Source organism: Bos mutus, chromosome 13 (assembly GCF_027580195.1).
Source record: "Bos mutus isolate GX-2022 chromosome 13, NWIPB_WYAK_1.1, whole genome shotgun sequence".
NCBI classification, from domain to species: domain Eukaryota; kingdom Metazoa; phylum Chordata; class Mammalia; order Artiodactyla; family Bovidae; genus Bos; species Bos mutus.
Window position 1 is genome coordinate 81,247,088 of NC_091629.1, and position 17,258 is coordinate 81,264,345.

Consider the following 17,258-nt stretch of genomic DNA (forward strand, 5'->3'; position numbering starts at 1 on the left):
CTTTTTCATTACAGTAAAACAGTTTATTTGCAGTCCACTGTTGCTATTTTTGCTATCATTGAATAGAGGATGCATATTTTAATTATTGGCCACTTTTCTCTTTAGAAAGAAACCACATGCGCCAACCCGTTACTTGGCAGTAGCCAGTGAGGCTCTGATTATGCAACATTGGGTCACTGCTTATCTTCAACACTGCCGTCCGGAAGAAAGGACGGCCGTTGCCAAGGCAACCGACGCCCCGCGCAACGGCGAGTCTAGGCGGAAGGGGGCGTGGCCTCGGTGGCCCGGGCCTGTAAGAGGCGGGCCGCCGCCGGCGCAGCGGGCCGGGTAGGTCTGCGGGCCGGGCGGGCCTCTCGGCGCACCATCTGGGAAGGCCGGGTCTGCGAGCCCGCCGCGCCCTTCTCCGTAGCTCCGGGAAGAGCCCGGCTCTGCGTCCCGGTATGGCGGGCGGGCGCCGCGGCCCGCTGTTCGCGGCGCTCCTGGCCGCCTGGGTCGTGGCGGTGGCGGAGGCGGAGGCCGACCTGGAGCAGGCCGCGCTGCCGCCGGAGCGGAGCCTGGTGCGGCCCATGACAGCTTCCAACTGGACGCTGGTGATGGAGGGCGAGTGGATGCTGAAATTGTGAGTGTGCCTGCCCGCCCCCGCCGCACGGTTCCAAGCCAGCACTGCCCAAGGTCTCGACCTGGGCCCAGACCCACGCAGACAGGGACTTGCCTGGCCTGGCTGAGCCCAACCTCCCCGCTGCGCAGGCGTGTCTGGCCTGCCCCATGAGGGCCCTGGGTGTAGGGCGTCACCCTGCCTGGCTTCTCCGCTGCTTTGGGAGGAAGTGTTTTATGGCTGGGGTGGGTAAGCGGTTTACCCAGGGGATGAAGGGGAACAGAAATCCTAAGGGATTGGATTTAGGTCCTACCTGAATTGTCTAGTGGTTTTCCCTACTTTCTTCAATTTAAGTATGAATTTGGCAATGAGGAGTTCATGATCTGAGCCACAGTCAGCTCCCAGTGTTGTTTTTGCTGATTGTATAGAGCTTCTCTATCTTTGGATGCAAAGAATATAAACAATCTGATTTCTGTATTGGCCATCTGGTGATGTCCATGTGTAGCATCTTCTCTTGTGCTGTTGGAAGAAGGTTTTTGCTGTGACCAGTGCGTTTTCTTGGCAGAACTCTGTTAGACTTTGCCCTGCTTCATAATGTACTCCAAGGCTAAATTTGCCTGTTACTCCATGTATTTCTTGACTTCCTACTTTTGTATTCCAGTCCCCTATAACGAAAAGGACATCTTATTTGGGTGTTAGTTCTAGAAGGTCTTGTAAGTCGTCATAGAACTGTTCAACTTCAGCTTCTTCAGCATTACTTGTCAGGGCATAGACTTGGGTTACTGTGATATTGAATGGTTTGCCTTGGAAATGAACAGATCATTCTGTCATTTTTGAAATTGCATCCAAGTACTGCATTTTGGACTCTTTTGTTGACTATGAGGGCTACTCCAGTTCTTCTAGGGATTTTTGCCCACAGCACCTGAAGAACTATGGATGGAGGTTTGTGACATTATACAGGAGGCACTGATCAAGACCATCCCCAAGAAAAAGAGATGCAAAATAGGTGTCTGAGGAGGCCTTACAAATAGCTGTAAAAAGAAGAGAAGTGAAAGGCAAAGGAGAAAAGAAAAGATACACCCCTTTGAATGCAGAGTTCCAAAGAATATCAAGGAGAGATAAGAAAGCCTTCCTCAGTGATCAGTGCAAAGAAAGAGGAAAACAATAGGAAGGGAATGACTAGAGATCTCTTCAAGAAAATTAGAGATACCAAGGGAACATTTCAGGCACAAATGGGCACAATAAAGGACAGAAACACTATGGACTTAACAGAAGCAGAAAATATTAAAAAGAGGTGGCAAAAATACACAGAAGAACTATGTAAAAGAGATGTTCATGGCCCAGATAACCACGATGGTGTGATCACTCACTTAGAACCAGACATCCTGCAATGCGAAGTCAAGAGGGTCTCAAGTATCACTACGAACAAAGCTTGTTGAGGTGATGGAATTCCAGCAGAGCTATTTCAAATCCTAAAAGATGATGTTGTTAAAGTGCTGCACTCAATATGCCAGCAAACTTGGAAAACTAAGCAGTGGCCACTGGACTGGAAAAGGTCAGTTTTCATTCTAATCCCAAAGAAAGACAATGCCAAAGAATGCTCAAACTACCACACAGTTGCACTCATCTCACATGCTAGCAAAGTAATGCTCAAAATTCTCCAAGCCAGGCTTCAACAGTACGTGAACCGTGAACTTCCAGATGTTCAAGCTGGATTTAGAAAAGACAGAGGAACCAGAGATCAAATTGCCATCTGTTGGTTCATCAAAGCAAGAAAGTTCCAGAAATATATCTACTTCTTCTTTATTGATTGTGCCAAAGCCTATGACTATATGGATTACAACAAACTTTGGAAAATTCTTAAAGAGATGGGAATACCAGACCACCTTACCTGCCGCCTGAGAAATCTGTATGCAGGTCAAGATGCAGCAGAGAGGGCTGGACATGGAGAATGTTTGGGCTCTGATTCAGGATGACACTTGTAAGCTATATAGACACTTGAGGTCTTTTTAGAAGTTCTCTTTCCATCGAGTTCACTTCAGAATAGGTCAATACAAAGTGAGGCTATAAAGGAAAGAGGATTTAAACCATTATGTATATCCAAATTCAAGAATCTGTGTGCTTATCCTGAAGAAAATTTGGCTCTTTGTGATACTCCTTTGCCAAAATTCAACATTTAAAAAATAAAATTTAACTTCAGTACTATTATAGACCTACTATAAATTTCTAGGAATTTTTTCAAGCATCCAATAAGTTATCACTTTGTTTAGATGAACTGGTCAGAATAAATGGAGATTGTTAAGTATCCACTGGTGATATATTTAATATCTCTAAAGAAGAAAATTAGGAGGCTTTCTGATAATGTTAGGTTGGTGAAAATTTTGTTCACAATGGCCCAACCCAGTATTAAAATTTTAACATTATTTTGAATGACAGTTCTTCATTTGTTCATTTGTTTATATGCTACCTCTCCTCTGGGAATTTTTTCTTTTCTGTCCCAATTCGTACCAAGCTCCTATAACACAATTCTTGGTTAGATCAGTGTCAATAATTTATTTTTAAGGACTTAGCAGTGTCTGTTTTCTCCAAGATCCAAAAAAAACCCTATTGTAAAATTTAATTTGTTGTGTTTTCTTTGTCTTTCACTCAATTTTTTGTATCCTTGCAGTTGAATTTTCAATTTTTAAAAAAGCACTTCTCTGTTAAAGAAAAATATCAACTAAAACTATATTTGTTGTATTTACCATTTCTGTTCTGAAACCTTTTTTAAAACCTGAAAAATTCTCCCCAAAATATATATACATATATATATATATATACACACACACACACACACATATATATATATATATATATATATATATTTTTACTTTACAATATTGTATTGGTTTTGTCATACATCAACATGAATCCACCATGGGTGTACACGTGTTCCCCATCCTGAACCCCCCCTCCCACCACCCTCCCCATAGCATCCCTCTGGGTCATCCCAGTGCACCAGCCCAGAGCATCCTGTATCATGCATGGAACCTGGTCTGGCGATTCGTTTCACATATGATATTATACATGTTTCAAAGCCATTCTCCCAAATCATCCCACCCTTGCCCTCTCCCACAGAGTCCAAAAGACTGTTCTATACATCTGTGTCTCTTTTGCTGTCTCGCATACAGGGTTATCATTACCATCTTTCTAAATTCCATATATACGCGTTAGTATACTGTATTGGTGTTACAGATGGCTAACAAACACATGAAAAAATGCTCAACATCACTCATTATCAGAGAAATGCAAATCAGAACCACAATGAGGTACCATTTCACGCCAGTCAGAATGGCTGCAATCCAAAAGTCTACAAGCAATAAATGCTGGAGAGGGTGTGGAGAAAAGAGAACCCTCTTACACTGTTGGTGAGAATGCAATCTCGTACAGCCACTATGGAGAACAGTGTGGAGATTCCTTAAAAACCTGGAAATAGAACTGCCATACGACCCAGCAATCCCACTGCTGGACATACACACTGAGGAAACCAGAATTAAAAGAGACCCAATGTTCATCGCAGCACTGTTTATAATAGCCAGGACATGGAAGCAATAGATGTCCATCAGCAGACGAATGGATAAGAAAGCTCTGGTACATATACACAATGGAGTATTCAGATCAGATCAGATCAGTCGCTCAGTCGTGTCTGACTTTTTGAGACCCCATGAATCACAGCACGCCAGGCCTCCCTGTCCATCACCAACTCCCAGAGTTCACTCAGACTCATGTCCATCGAGTCAGTGATGCCATCCAGCCATCTCATCCTCTGTCGTCCCCTTCTCCTCCTGCCCCAAATCCCTCCCAGCATCAGAGTCTTTTCCAATGAGTCAACTCTTCGCATGAGGTGGCCAAAGTACTGGAGTTTCAGCTTTAGCATCATTCCTTCCAAAGAAATCCCAGGGCTGATCTCCTTCAGAATGGACTGGTTGGATCTCCTTGCAGTCCAAGGGACTCTCAAGAGTCTTCTCCAACACCACAGTTCAAAAGCATCAGTTCTTCTTCGGCACTCAGCCTTCTTCACAGTCCAACTCTCACATCCATACATGACCACAGGAAAAACCATAGCCTTGACTAGAAGAACCTTTGTTGGCAAGGTAATGTCTCTGCTTTTGAATATGCTATCTAGGTTGGTCATAACTTTCCTTCCAAGGAGTAAGCATCTTTTAATTTCATGGCTGCAGTCACCATCTGCACTCAGCCATTATAAAGAATACATTTGAATCAGTTCTAATGAGGTGGATGACTAGAGCCTATTATACAAAGTAAAGTAAGCCAGAAAGAAAAACACCAATACAGTATACTAACATTTTCTTTAATGCTGTGGACTTTTTGTACATTCAGTTTTTCTGTTTGTATTTAATTTCATATATTCTTTTATACATTTTACTCCTGTTTCTGCCATGTTTCTATGATTGGCTTGCTGTTTGTTTCTCTTAACCTCTTTTGAAAAGTTTGTTCTTTCTTGGGTTAGGGAAGATTATCTAACCTTTAAATGCTCTTCTGATGTTTTATTTTCTCTATTCTCATTGTTTCATAATATTATTCATTCAATTGCCTTGTTCAGTTCATTTCAGTCGCTCAGTCATGTCCGACTCTTTGCGACCCCATGAATTACAGCACCCCAGGCCTCTCTGTCCATCACCAACTCCTGGAGTTCACTCAAACTCATGTCCATCGAGCCAGTGATGCCATCCAGCCATCTCATCCTCTGTCGTCCCCTTCTCCTCCTGCCCCCAATCCCTCCCAGCATCAGAGTCTTTTCCAATGAGTCAACTCTTTGCATGAGGTGGCCAAAGGACTGGAGTTTCAGCTTCAGCATCAGTCCTTCCAATGAACACCCAGGACTGATCTCCTTTAGGATGGACTGGTTGGATCTCCTTGCAGTCCAAGGGACTCTCAAGAGTCTTCTCCAACACCACAGTTCAAAAGCATCAATTCTTCGGCCCTCAGCTTTCTTCACAGTCCAACTCTCACATCCATACATGACCACTGAAAAAACCATAGCTTTGACTAGATGGACCTTTGTTGGCCAAGTAATGTCTCTGCTTTTGAATATGCTATCTAGGTTGGTCATAACTTTCCTTCCAAGGAGTAAGCATCTTTTAATTTCATGGCTGCATTCACCATCTGCAGTGATTTTGGAGCCCCCAAAAATAAAGTCTGACACTGTTTCCACTGTTTCCCCATCTATTTGACATGAAGGGATGGGACCAGATGCCATGATCTTCGTTTTCTGAATGTTGAGCTTTAAGCCAACTCTTTCACTCTGCTCTTTCAATTTCATTAAGAGGCTTTTTAGTTCCTCTTCACTTTTCACCATAAGGGTGGTGTCATCTGCATATCTGAGGTGATTGATATTTCTCCTGGCAATCTTGATTCCAGCTTGTGCTTCTTCCAGCCCAGCATTTCTGTCTATAAGTTAAATAAGCAAGGTGACAATATACAGCCTTGACGTACTCCTTTTCCTATTTGGAACCAGTCTGTTGTTCCATGCCAGTTCAAACTGTTGATTCCTGACCTGCATATAGGTTTCTCAAGGCAGGTCAGATGGTCTGGTATTCCCATCTGTTTCAGAATTTTCCACAGTTTATTGTGATCCACACAGTCAAAGGCTTTGGCGTAGTCAGTAAAGCAGAGATAAATGTTTTTCTGGAACTCTCTTGCTTTTTCAATGATCCAGCAGATGTTGGCAATTTGATCTGTGGTTCCTCTGCCTTTTCTAAATCCAGCTTGAACGTCTGGAAGTTCATGGTTCACGTATTGCTGAAGCCTGGCTTGGAGAATTTTGAGCATTACTTTACTAGCATGTGAGATGAGTGCAATTGTGTGGTGGTTTGAGCATTCTTTGGCACTGCCTTTCTTCGGGATTGGAATGAAAACTGACCTTTTCCAGTCCTGTGGCCACTGCTGAGTTTTCCAAATTTGCTGGCATATTGAGTGCAGCACTTTCACAGCATCATCTTTCAGGATTTGAAATAGCTCAACTGGAATTCCATCACCTCCACTAGCTTTGTTCGTAGTGATGCTTTCTGAGGCCCACTTGACTTCACATTCAAGGATGTCTGGCTCTAGGTGAGTGATCACAACCATCATGATTATCTGGGTTGTGAAGATTTTTTTTTTTTTTTTTTGGTATAGTTCTTCTGTGTATTCTTGGCACCTCTTCTTAGTATCTTCTGTTTCTGTTAGGTCCATACCATTTCTGTTCTTTATCGAGCCCATTTTTGCATGAAATTTTCCCTTGGTATCTCTAATTTTCTTGAAGAGATCTCTAGTCTTTCCCACTCTGTTGTTTTCCTCTATTTCTTTGCATTGATCACTGAGGAAGGCTTTCTTATCTCTCCTTGCTATTCTTTGGAACTCTGCATTCAGATGGTTGTATCTTTCCTTTTCTCCTTTGCTTTTTACTTCTCTTCTTTTCACAGCTATTTGTAAGGCCTCCTCAGACAGCCATTTGCTTTTTTGCATTTCTTTTCCATGGACATGGTCTTGATCCCTGTCTCCTGTAAAATGTCATGAACCTCTGTCCATAGTTCATCAGGCACTCTGTGAATCAGATCTAGTCCTTTCAATCTATTTCTCACTTCCACTGTATAATCATAAGGGATTTGATTTAGGTCATACTGGAATGATCTAGTGATTTCCCCCATTTTCTTCAATTTAATTCTGAATTTGGCAATAAGGAGTTCATGATCTGAGCTATAGTCAGCTCCTGGTCTTGTTTTTGCTGACTCTATAGAGCTTCTCCATCTTTGGCTGCAAAGAATATAATCAATCTGATTTCGGTGTTGACCATCTGGTGATGTCCATGTGTAGAGCCTTCTCTTGTGTTGTTGGAAGAAGGTGTTTGCTATGACCAGTGCGTTCTCTTGGAAGCTTTTACTATTTTACACACTTGCTTGCCCCCATCAAATAAGTTCTTGAGAATACTACTTTTGTTCTTTTTTGAAAGTATGCAATATAATACAATTTTCCATACTCTTCTGGTGGCTTTTTTCCCCAAAGACATCAATAGACATCCATAAAGCTTAGTTTTGGCCCATATACTTAAACGGATATCCAGAGGAGAAATGAGTCTTTGTGTTAAATTAACTTATGATAATGTTTCAGAATGGAAATTAGTGAGTCTGGTGATGGAGGAAACCCTGATTTATTTCCCTAGGATCTCTTGGATTTACCGTTGTTTCTCTAGTATCCTTCTTATACTTAGTCAGAGCATTGTTGCCTTAACTTACCCATGTTCAGTTCAGTTCAATTCAGTTCAGTCACTCAGTCGTGTCCGACTCTTTGTGACCCCATGAATCGCAGCACGCCAGGCCTCCCTGTCCATCACCATCTCTGGAGTTCACTCAGACTCACATCCATCGAGTCAGTGATGCCATCCAGCCATCTCATCTTCTTTCGTATCCTTCTCCTCCTGCCCCCAACTCCTCCCAGCATCAGAGTCTTTTCCAATGAGTCAACTCTTCACATGAGGTGGCCAAAGTACTGGAGTTTCAGCTTTAGCATCATTCCTTCCAAAGAACACCCAGGGCTGGTCTCCTTCAGAATGGACTGTTTGGATCTCCTTGCAGTCCAAGGGACTCTCAAGAGCCTTCTCCAACACCACAGTTCAAAAGCATCAATTCTGCACTGGGCTTTCTTCACAGTCCAACTCTCACATCCATACATGACCACCGGAAAAACCATAGTCGTTAGATAGTTATAATTTCTTGCAGTTTCATTGATTGTCATGATTTGTTGATTGAAAGTATAAAAGATAGTCATTAGATGCCTGTGATGTGTCAGATTCAAAGTTAGGGACTTGAGAACATGAAGATGAATGAATTACACTTCTCAGTTTCAGGAGACTGGCAGTCTACTGTGTGTGAAGGAGATAAGTAGCATAGGAAGTACTTGTTTAGCAAATATTTAATGGGTGCTTCCTTTCTGTTGAGTGTTCCTCAGCAATTCTCACCAGATACTATTGACATTTTGGCTTACACAGCTGTTTGATATGTGAGGATGGCTCACACACTGCAAAACCTTTGGTACCCCTGGTATCCCATGACATCCTAGCAGTCATGTGACATCAACAAAGTTTTAGTCCATCCCCTATACACACTTCCAAGTGCTTCTGATTAGAAACCACTGCCCTGGGTACTGTTATGGATAAACATGCAAAAGAGGAGCTTATAGGCTAACATAGAAGTATCAGTATTTGATTTCAGATTGTTTCCACATCATCTCCATTGTCATCATTGTCATTTCAATCACATTAAACAGTTACATTGCTCACATCACATGTTCTGAATGCCCTGTCTCAGAATTTGAGCATTACAGCAATCTGGTGCAGTATCATTATTCTCATTCTCATTAACCGAGGAGTTAAAACTGGGAAGGTTAAAGCTGTAAGCTGTATCTTTGATAAGTGGTGGGTATGGCTAGGACTAGAATGCTTGCCTGAGCTTTACAGTCCCCAGTACAAGCTGAGGAGAGTAGCTATGCCATGGGGAAACCTGGAGGAAGGCACAGAGCCTGGCTGACTTGTGCTTAGGCTCTCAGTACCTGATGCATGTAAGGGGAAGCCTTTTCCCTAAAGGATTCAGAGGCCCACCTATGGATTTACCATCTCTCTAAATTCTGCAAATGAAGAGCATTGCTTTGAGCTCATTTCTGACACCTCACCATTCAGACAGGTGCCTGCCTTCCCTGTACCCCAACCAATAGGAAACTTCTTTCTCACTGTGCCTTTTTTGTATCTCAGATCAGATCAGATTGGTCGCTCAGTCGTGTCCGACTCTTTGCGACCCCATGAATTGCAGCACGCCAGGCCTCCCTGTCCATCACCAACTCCCGGAGTTCACTCAGACTCATGTCCATTGAGTCAGTGATGCCATCCAGCCATCTCATCCTCTGTCATCCCCTTCTCCTCTTGCCCCCAATCCTTCCCAGCATCAGAGTCTTTTCCAATGAGTCAACTCTTCGCATGAGGTGGCCAAAGTACTGGAGTTTCAGCTTTAGCATCATTCCTTCCAAAGAAATCCCAGGGCTGATCTCTTTTAGAATGGACTGGTTGGATCTCCTTGCAGTCCAAGGGACTCTCAAGAGTCTTCTCCAACACCACAGTTCAAAAGCATCAGTTCTTCGGCACTCAGCCTTCTTCACAGTCCAACTCTCACATCCATACATGACCACAGGAAAAACCATAGCCTTGACTAGACGAACCTTTGTTGGCAAAGTAATGTCTCTGCTTTTGAATATGCTGTCTAGGTTGGTCATAACTTTCCTTCCAAGGAGTAAGTGTCTTTTAATTTCATGGCTGCAGTCACCATCTGCAGTGATTTTGGAGCCCAGAAAAATAAAGTCTGACACTGTTTCCACTCTTTCCCCATTTATTTCCCATGAAGTGATGGGACCGGATGCCACGATCTTTGTTTTCTGAATGTTGAGCTTTAAGCCAACTCTTTCACTCTCCACTTTCACCTTCATCAAGAGGCTTTTGAGTTCCTCTTCACTTTCTGCCGTAAGGGTGGTGTCATCTGCATATCTGAGGTTATTGATATTTCTCCTGGCAATCTTGATTCCAGCTTGTGTTTCTTCCAGTCCAGCGTTTCTTGTGATGTACTCTGCATAAAAGTTAAATAAGCAAGGTGACAATATACAGCCTTGACGTACTCCTTTTCCTCTTTGGAACCAGTCTGTTGTTCCATGCCCAGTTCTAACTGTTGCTTTCTGACCTGCATACAAATTTCTCAAGAGGCAGATCAGGTGGTCTGGTATTCCCATCTCTTTCAGAATTTTCCACAGTTTTTTGTTTGTATCTATCGTGGCCTTATTTCACAATTCATAAATTAATTTATATATTTTTGTACTTGATTTTTTTCTTATTCTTCCTGTAGACGATAAGCTTTTAAGTAGAGGAACAGAGTTTTTCTTTTTCCTGTTTATCTACAAAATCATAATAACTGTCAAATTCTAGGTGTTCAGTAAATACTTTTGACTCAGTGAATGAACAAATAATATATTTTAATCTTTAATCAAGATCTAGTGTATCACTGAAGGAACAGTGGTTTCCTGGTATCCTTGGTACCCGAAGATATTCACTGTCATCTCCCCTTTGTTCATTGATATAATACATATTTGTTGTGACCTGGAATGCGCCAGGCTCTGTTTTAGGTTACAAGCAAGGCACCAGTTGCTGCCTTTGTGGAGTATTAATTCTAGTGAAATTATTAAATTTCTCTAGCGGGTGTCATGGTTTTCACAGAGCTGTCAATTTTTATTTTTTCTCTACATTTTATGATAGCATGTCTTAGAAATGATCTTCTAAGAAAGAGAATTGAGCATAATACTTTCAACTCTTGGCTAATAAGAGTTTATCCAGATTTTCCAGAAAGAAGAATAGCACTTATAGTTAAGGCAGTATTTGTTGACATTGTGATTTGGTTTTATATAGAAAGATGAACCTAGTATATGGATGTTGTCTTCAATGTTACAGATTCTTCTGAGTATGTTGGTCAAAGTAAGTTCAAAGTGAAAATTAACTGTATCTGTCATGGTTCACGGAGAAGGCAATGGCACCCCACTCCAGTACTCTTGCCTGGAAAATCCCATGGATGGAGGAGCATGGAAGGCTGCAGTCCACGGGGTCACTGAGGGTCGGACACGACTAAGCGACTTCACTTTCACTTTTCACTTGCCTGCATTGGAGAAGGAAATGGCAACCCACTCCAGTGTTCTTGCCTGGAGAATCCCAGGGACAGGGGAGCCTGGTGGGCTGCCATCTATGGGGTCGCACAGAGTCGGACACGACTGAAGCGACTTAGTAGTAGTAGTAGTCATGGTTCATCTCATGTCTACAAGGATAAGAAACGAGAATGTACTGGGAAACACTGGTAAAGTTTAAGTCAAGACAAAAGAAAAATTGACCATTATTGGGGAATAAAAATTATTTTTCATGAAATTTTATTTCTAGAAAATATATTTAATTCTTTCTCTTGAAACGTTTAGTATGCTTAATGAAATCTCATACAAAATTCAGTGAGTTTATGCAGTCAGAGACTCAGGGGCCTTCAACCACCTTACATGTAGCAGATGTACACGTGTGATTTGTACGTGAATACCAGTATAGAGAACAAAAGCTCGCTGTTGAATTCTGTTTCCCAGTAATGGTTAAAAACACTAGACTGACACCTAAATTCATGGATTTAGCAATATTTTGCTTTCTGGAATATATAATACTTCAAATGTCTTTATGAAGCATACTAATTTTACATGCCACTGTCACCTTCAAAAAGTTTAAAAATGCTCTTTTCCAGTTTCCATGACTATAAAAGTACTAATTCCTCTTGGAGAATTTTAAAGGATTAATTTATATGTAAAAGACAAAATTAGAGCAGGTCAACTCTATTATAGTTCTTAGAAGACTGCCACTATGACCTGTTTTTTAATATAAATGTGTTCAGTCCATTGTAATTAGTCTTATTCGTGTATATGTACTTAAAACAAATTACATTTATCTATGCATAATGAGGGAGAGGAAGGGAGGGTGGGAACGAGGAAGAGACACAGAAGAGGGTAGGGGAGAAGAGGGAGAGGGAGAGAAAAGAGAAACATCATTAGGATCATGGTGCTTTTCCTTCTTTTTATTCTTTTGGGCCCTGGAGGTATTTTACTTATACTTCAGTTTAGTCACTTAGTCGTGTCCGACTCTTTGCGACTTCATGGACTGCAGCATGCCAGACTTCCCTGTCCATCACCAACTCCCAGAGCTTGCTCAAACTCAAGTCCATGGAGTTGGTGATGCCATCAAACCATCTCATCCTCTGTCATCCCCTTCTCCTCCCGCTTTCAATCTTTCCCAGCATCAGGGTCTTTTCAAATGAGTCAGCTCTTCACATCAGGTGGCCAAAGTAATGGAGTTTTACCTTCAGCATCAGTCCTTCCAATGAATATTCAGGACTGATTTCTTTTAGGATTGACTGGTTGGATCTCCTTCCAGTCCAAGGGACTCTCAAGAGTCTTCTCCAACACCACAGTTCAAAAGCATCAATTCTTCGGCCCTCAGCTTTCTTTATGGTCCAACTCTCACATTCATACATGACCACTGGAAAAACCATAGCTTTGACTAGATGCATCTTTGTTGGCAAAGTAAAGTCTCTGCTTTTTAATATGCTGTTTAGGTTGGTCGTAGCTTTTCTTCCAAGGAGCAAGCCTTTTAATTTCATGGCTGCAGTCACCATCTGCAGTGATTTTAGAGCCCAAGAAAATAAAATCTTATAGAATCTTGTAGTAGATTCTAAACTCAGCATTCAGAAAGCTAAGATGATAGCATTGGACCCCATCACTCCATGGCAAATTGAAGAGGGAAAAGAGGAAACAATGACAGATTTTATTTTCTTGGGCTCTAAAATCACTAAAGATGGTGACTGCAGCCATGAAATTAAAAGACTCTTGGCTATGACAAACCTAGACAGCATCTTAAAAAGCAGAGACATCACTTTCCAACAAAGGTTTGTATAATCAAAGCTGTGGTTTTTCCAGTAGTCATGTATGAATTTGAGAGTTGGACCATCAAGAAGGCCGAGCACCAAAGAATTGGTGCTTTCAAACTGCACTAGAGGAGACTCTTGAGAGTCCCTTCGACTGCAAGCACATGAAAACAGTCAATTCTAAAGGAAATCAGTCCTGAGTATTCATTGAAAGGACTGACGCTGAAGCTGAAGCTCCAATACTTTGGCCACCTGATGTGAAGACCTGATTCACTGGAAAAGACCCTAATACTGGGGAAGACTGAGGGCATGAGGGGAAGGGGACGACAGAGGATGAAATGGTTTGAAGGAAGCTTGGTGTACTGTAGACTGCACTGTGGTCCTTGGGGTGGCAAAGAGATGGACAAGACTTAGCAACTGAACAATGAACAACAGACTCTAAATGGGATCATTTAGATACAAAACAATATTAGTAACTTTAAAAGTTGCAACAACAATAGACCAGTTCCCTCATCTAAGACTCAGGGATGGTTTCTCTCCATTAGCAAAGAACACACTTGGTTAATGGATAACCTTGGTACATTCCAACACAATAAACTGATTAAATCTAAGAAATAATAACATTAAAGTGTCACAAACCACTGGGTAGCAGCTACAAAGAAAATGGAGTATCTAAAATTATCTCAATGATATTTGTATTTTTGAGGGTCAGTTTCACCCAAATCCTGATTTATATAATAATTTATCTGGAGATTAGGTACTAGGATTTCATTAGATGATGAAATTTGTATCATTTAATGATTACTGATATAGCAAAGGTGTCCATGAGTTGTATGCAAAAAGAGGTCTAGGGAAACAAAGCAAAAAATATCTAGAGTTCATTAAATTGTACTTCAGAATTTCATATATATATATAATGTATATATATATATATAAGTGCATATGCTTAGTTGCTCAGTCATGTCCAACTCTGTGACCATATGCACTGTAGCCAGCCAGACTCCTCTGTAATGGAGTTTCTCAAGCAAGAGTAGTGGACTGGGTAGTCATTCCCTTCTCCAAGGGATCTTCCCAACCCAGGGATCAAACCTGGGTTGCCTGCATTGCAGGCAGATTCTTTACTGTCTGAGCCACCAGGTATGTCTTATTCCTGCTGTCTGTATGTCTGTCTCTCTGTTGGATCTTATTTTCCTTGAACACTTTTATCACAGGAATACCTCCATCTGGGTTCTTGCTCTGTGTGGTCTTAGTGACCTTCAGCAAGTCTCCCTGAACCTGTCTTGTGGCCTTACAGCAGTGAAGTTGTAAGGTTCGGTGAGTTCAGTCATTCAGTCATGTCTGACTCTTTGCAACCTCATGGACTGCAACATGCCAGGCTTCCGAGCCCATCAACAACTCCCGGAGCTTGCTCAAACTCATGTGCATCAAGTCGGTGATGCCATCTAACCATTTTATCCTCTGTCATCCCCTTCTCCTCCTGCCTTCAAACTTACCAGGATCAGGTCTTTTCCAGTGAGTCAGGTCATCACATCAGGTGGCCAAAGTACTGGAGTTTCAGTTTCAACATCAGTCCCTCCAATGAACACCCAGGACTGATTTCCTTTAGGATGGACTGGTTGGATCTCCTTGCAGTCCAAGGGACTCTCAAGAGTCTTCTCCAATACCACAGTTCAAAAGCATCAATTCTTCAGCCCTCAGCCACCTTTATAGTCCAACTCTCACATCCCTACATGACTACTGGAAAAACCATAGCTTTGACTAGATAGACCTTTGTTGGCAAAGTAATGTCTCTGATTTTTAATATGCTGTCTAGGGTGGTCATAGCTTTTCTTCCATGGAGTAAGCATCTTTTAATTTCATGGCTGCAGCCACCATCTACTGTGATTTTGGAGCCCCCCAAAATAAATCTGTCTCTGTTTCCATTGTTTCCCTATCCACTTGCCATGAAGTGATGAGACCAGATGACATGATCTTTTTGAATGTTGGGTTTTCAGCCAGCTTTTTCCTTCATCTCTTTCACTTTTATCAAGAGGCTCTTTAGTTCTTTGCTTTCTGTCATAAGGGTGGTATCATTTGTGTATCTGAGATTATTAATATTTCTCCTGGCAATCTTGATTCCAGCTTGTGTTTCATCCAGCCTGGCAGTTCGCATGATGCACTGTGCATATCAGTTAAACAAGCAGGGTGACAATATACAGCCTTAACGTACTCCTTTCCCAATTTGGAATCAGTCTGTTGTTCCATGTCTGGTTCTAACTGTTACTTCTTGACCTCCATACAGATTTCTAAGGAGGCAGGTAAGGTGGTCTGGTATTCCCATCTCTTTCAGAATTTTCTATAGTTTGTTGTGATCTACACAGTCAAAGGCTTTTGTGTAATCAATAAAAGAGAAGTAGATGTTTTTCTGGAATTCTCTTGCTTTTTCGATGATCCAGCGGATGTTGGCAATTTAATCTCTGGTCCCTCGCATTTTCTAAATCCAGTGTGAACATCTGGAAGTTCACAGTTCACGTACTGTGAAGCCTGGCTTGGAGAATTTTGAGCATTACTTTACTAGCATGTGAGATGAGTGCAATTGTGTGGTAATTTGAGCATTCTTTGGCACTGCCTTTCTTCGGGACTGGAATGAAAACTGACCTTTTCCAGTCCTGTGGCCACTGCTGAGTTTTCCAAATTTGCTGGCATATTGAGTGCAGCACTTTCACAGCATCATCTTTCAGGATTTGAAATAGCTCAACTGGAATTCCATCACCTCCACTAACTTTGTTCGTAGTGATGCTTCCTAAGTCCCAGTTGACTTCACATTCTAGGATGTTTGGCTCTAGGTGAGTGATCACAACATCATGGTTATCTGTGTCATGAAGATCTTTTTTGTACAGTTCTTCTGTGTATTCTTGCCACCTCTTCTTAATATCTTCTCTTTCTGTTAGGTCCATACCATTCTGTCCTTTATTGTGCCCAGTTTTACATGAAATGTTCTGTTGGTGTCTCTAATTTTCTTGAAGAGATCTGTAGTCTTTCCCATTCTATTGTTTTTCTCTTTCTTCTTCTATTGTAAGGTTCAGATGAGCTTGCTAATGCACCATAAAAATGTCTCTGAAACCAAACCACTTATTACAGATGTCATTTACTCTAATGATTTTCTTCATATGTGTCTGCTTTATATGCATCATCTAATCTCTCAATAACCTTCTAAGGTAGCTGCTGTTACTATCTCATTTAACATTTGAGAAAGCTGAGGCAGGGAGGGATTATTAACTTGCTCAAAGTCACATGCTTAATTTGTAGTTGGTCTTTCTGATTCCTTCAGCAGAATTCTTATCCAATATATTGAAATCCCTCTTGAAATGGACTTAATAATAAAATGCTCCTTTTTACCCTAGAGTTTACCAATTGTTTACCCCAATCTAGTCTGCCATTTGGATATTTAGAAAATAACAAAGTTTCTCAGGTGAAGAATATAACTTTCTTTAAATTTGGCTCATTTTCTTATTCTGTAAACATTTATTGAGCACTTACTATATACCAGGATGTATTTTGCCTTGGAAATGTAGGGATAAAAGTGCCTATAGAAAAATCCACGTTCAAAGATGTCATGTCAGCAGATTGTTCCTTGGACTATGTTCTCTGGTCCCTGTCGCCTAAACATGAGGGTTTGGACAGTGAGCTGTAATAGCATGATTAGTGACTTTTTAGAATGATCTTGGACTTGGCTATTCTAGTCTTTTTTTAAAGATGGAACTAGACAGGGCTGGCCTTCTACCTCTTCTCTTTGCTTCCATCTTATTCTTCCCTGATCCATTATCCACAGAAGTGCTGGGTGAGTTTTACAAAATGTAAATCTGATCATAATTCTCTTACCTCCATAGGGCTAACCAGAGAGCTTCAAATATAGTGCTCACCCCTTATACAACTCTTAAATGCTCATTTCTCTGCATTTTCACATATATTGTTTACTCTGCTTTGATGAGGACATTCCTGATCCCTCTCTGGCTGCTAACTCCTACTTTAGCACAGATGTTCTTTTTCTTTGGGCCCTTCTGAGATCACCCAGCTTCTGAGGGTCTCTACAGCATCTTTTCTGTACTCATATTTGCCTCTTGGATTCTAATTACCTCTTTGAGCTGTAAAATCCATAAGGAGAGGAGATG

General features: G+C 41.5%; 1 protein-coding gene across 1 annotated transcript in view; it reads left to right on the forward strand.

Annotated features, from left to right (window-relative positions):
• Positions 1-282: 282 nt before the first annotated feature.
• Positions 283-17,258, forward strand: part of TMX4 (thioredoxin related transmembrane protein 4) — a 60,306-nt gene continuing 43,330 nt past the window's right edge. The window contains exon 1 of the mRNA XM_005904304.3: positions 283-619. Coding sequence (XP_005904366.2) covers positions 441-619 — 179 coding nt within the window. The 5' untranslated portion in view covers positions 283-440. The remainder of the gene's footprint in view (positions 620-17,258) is intronic.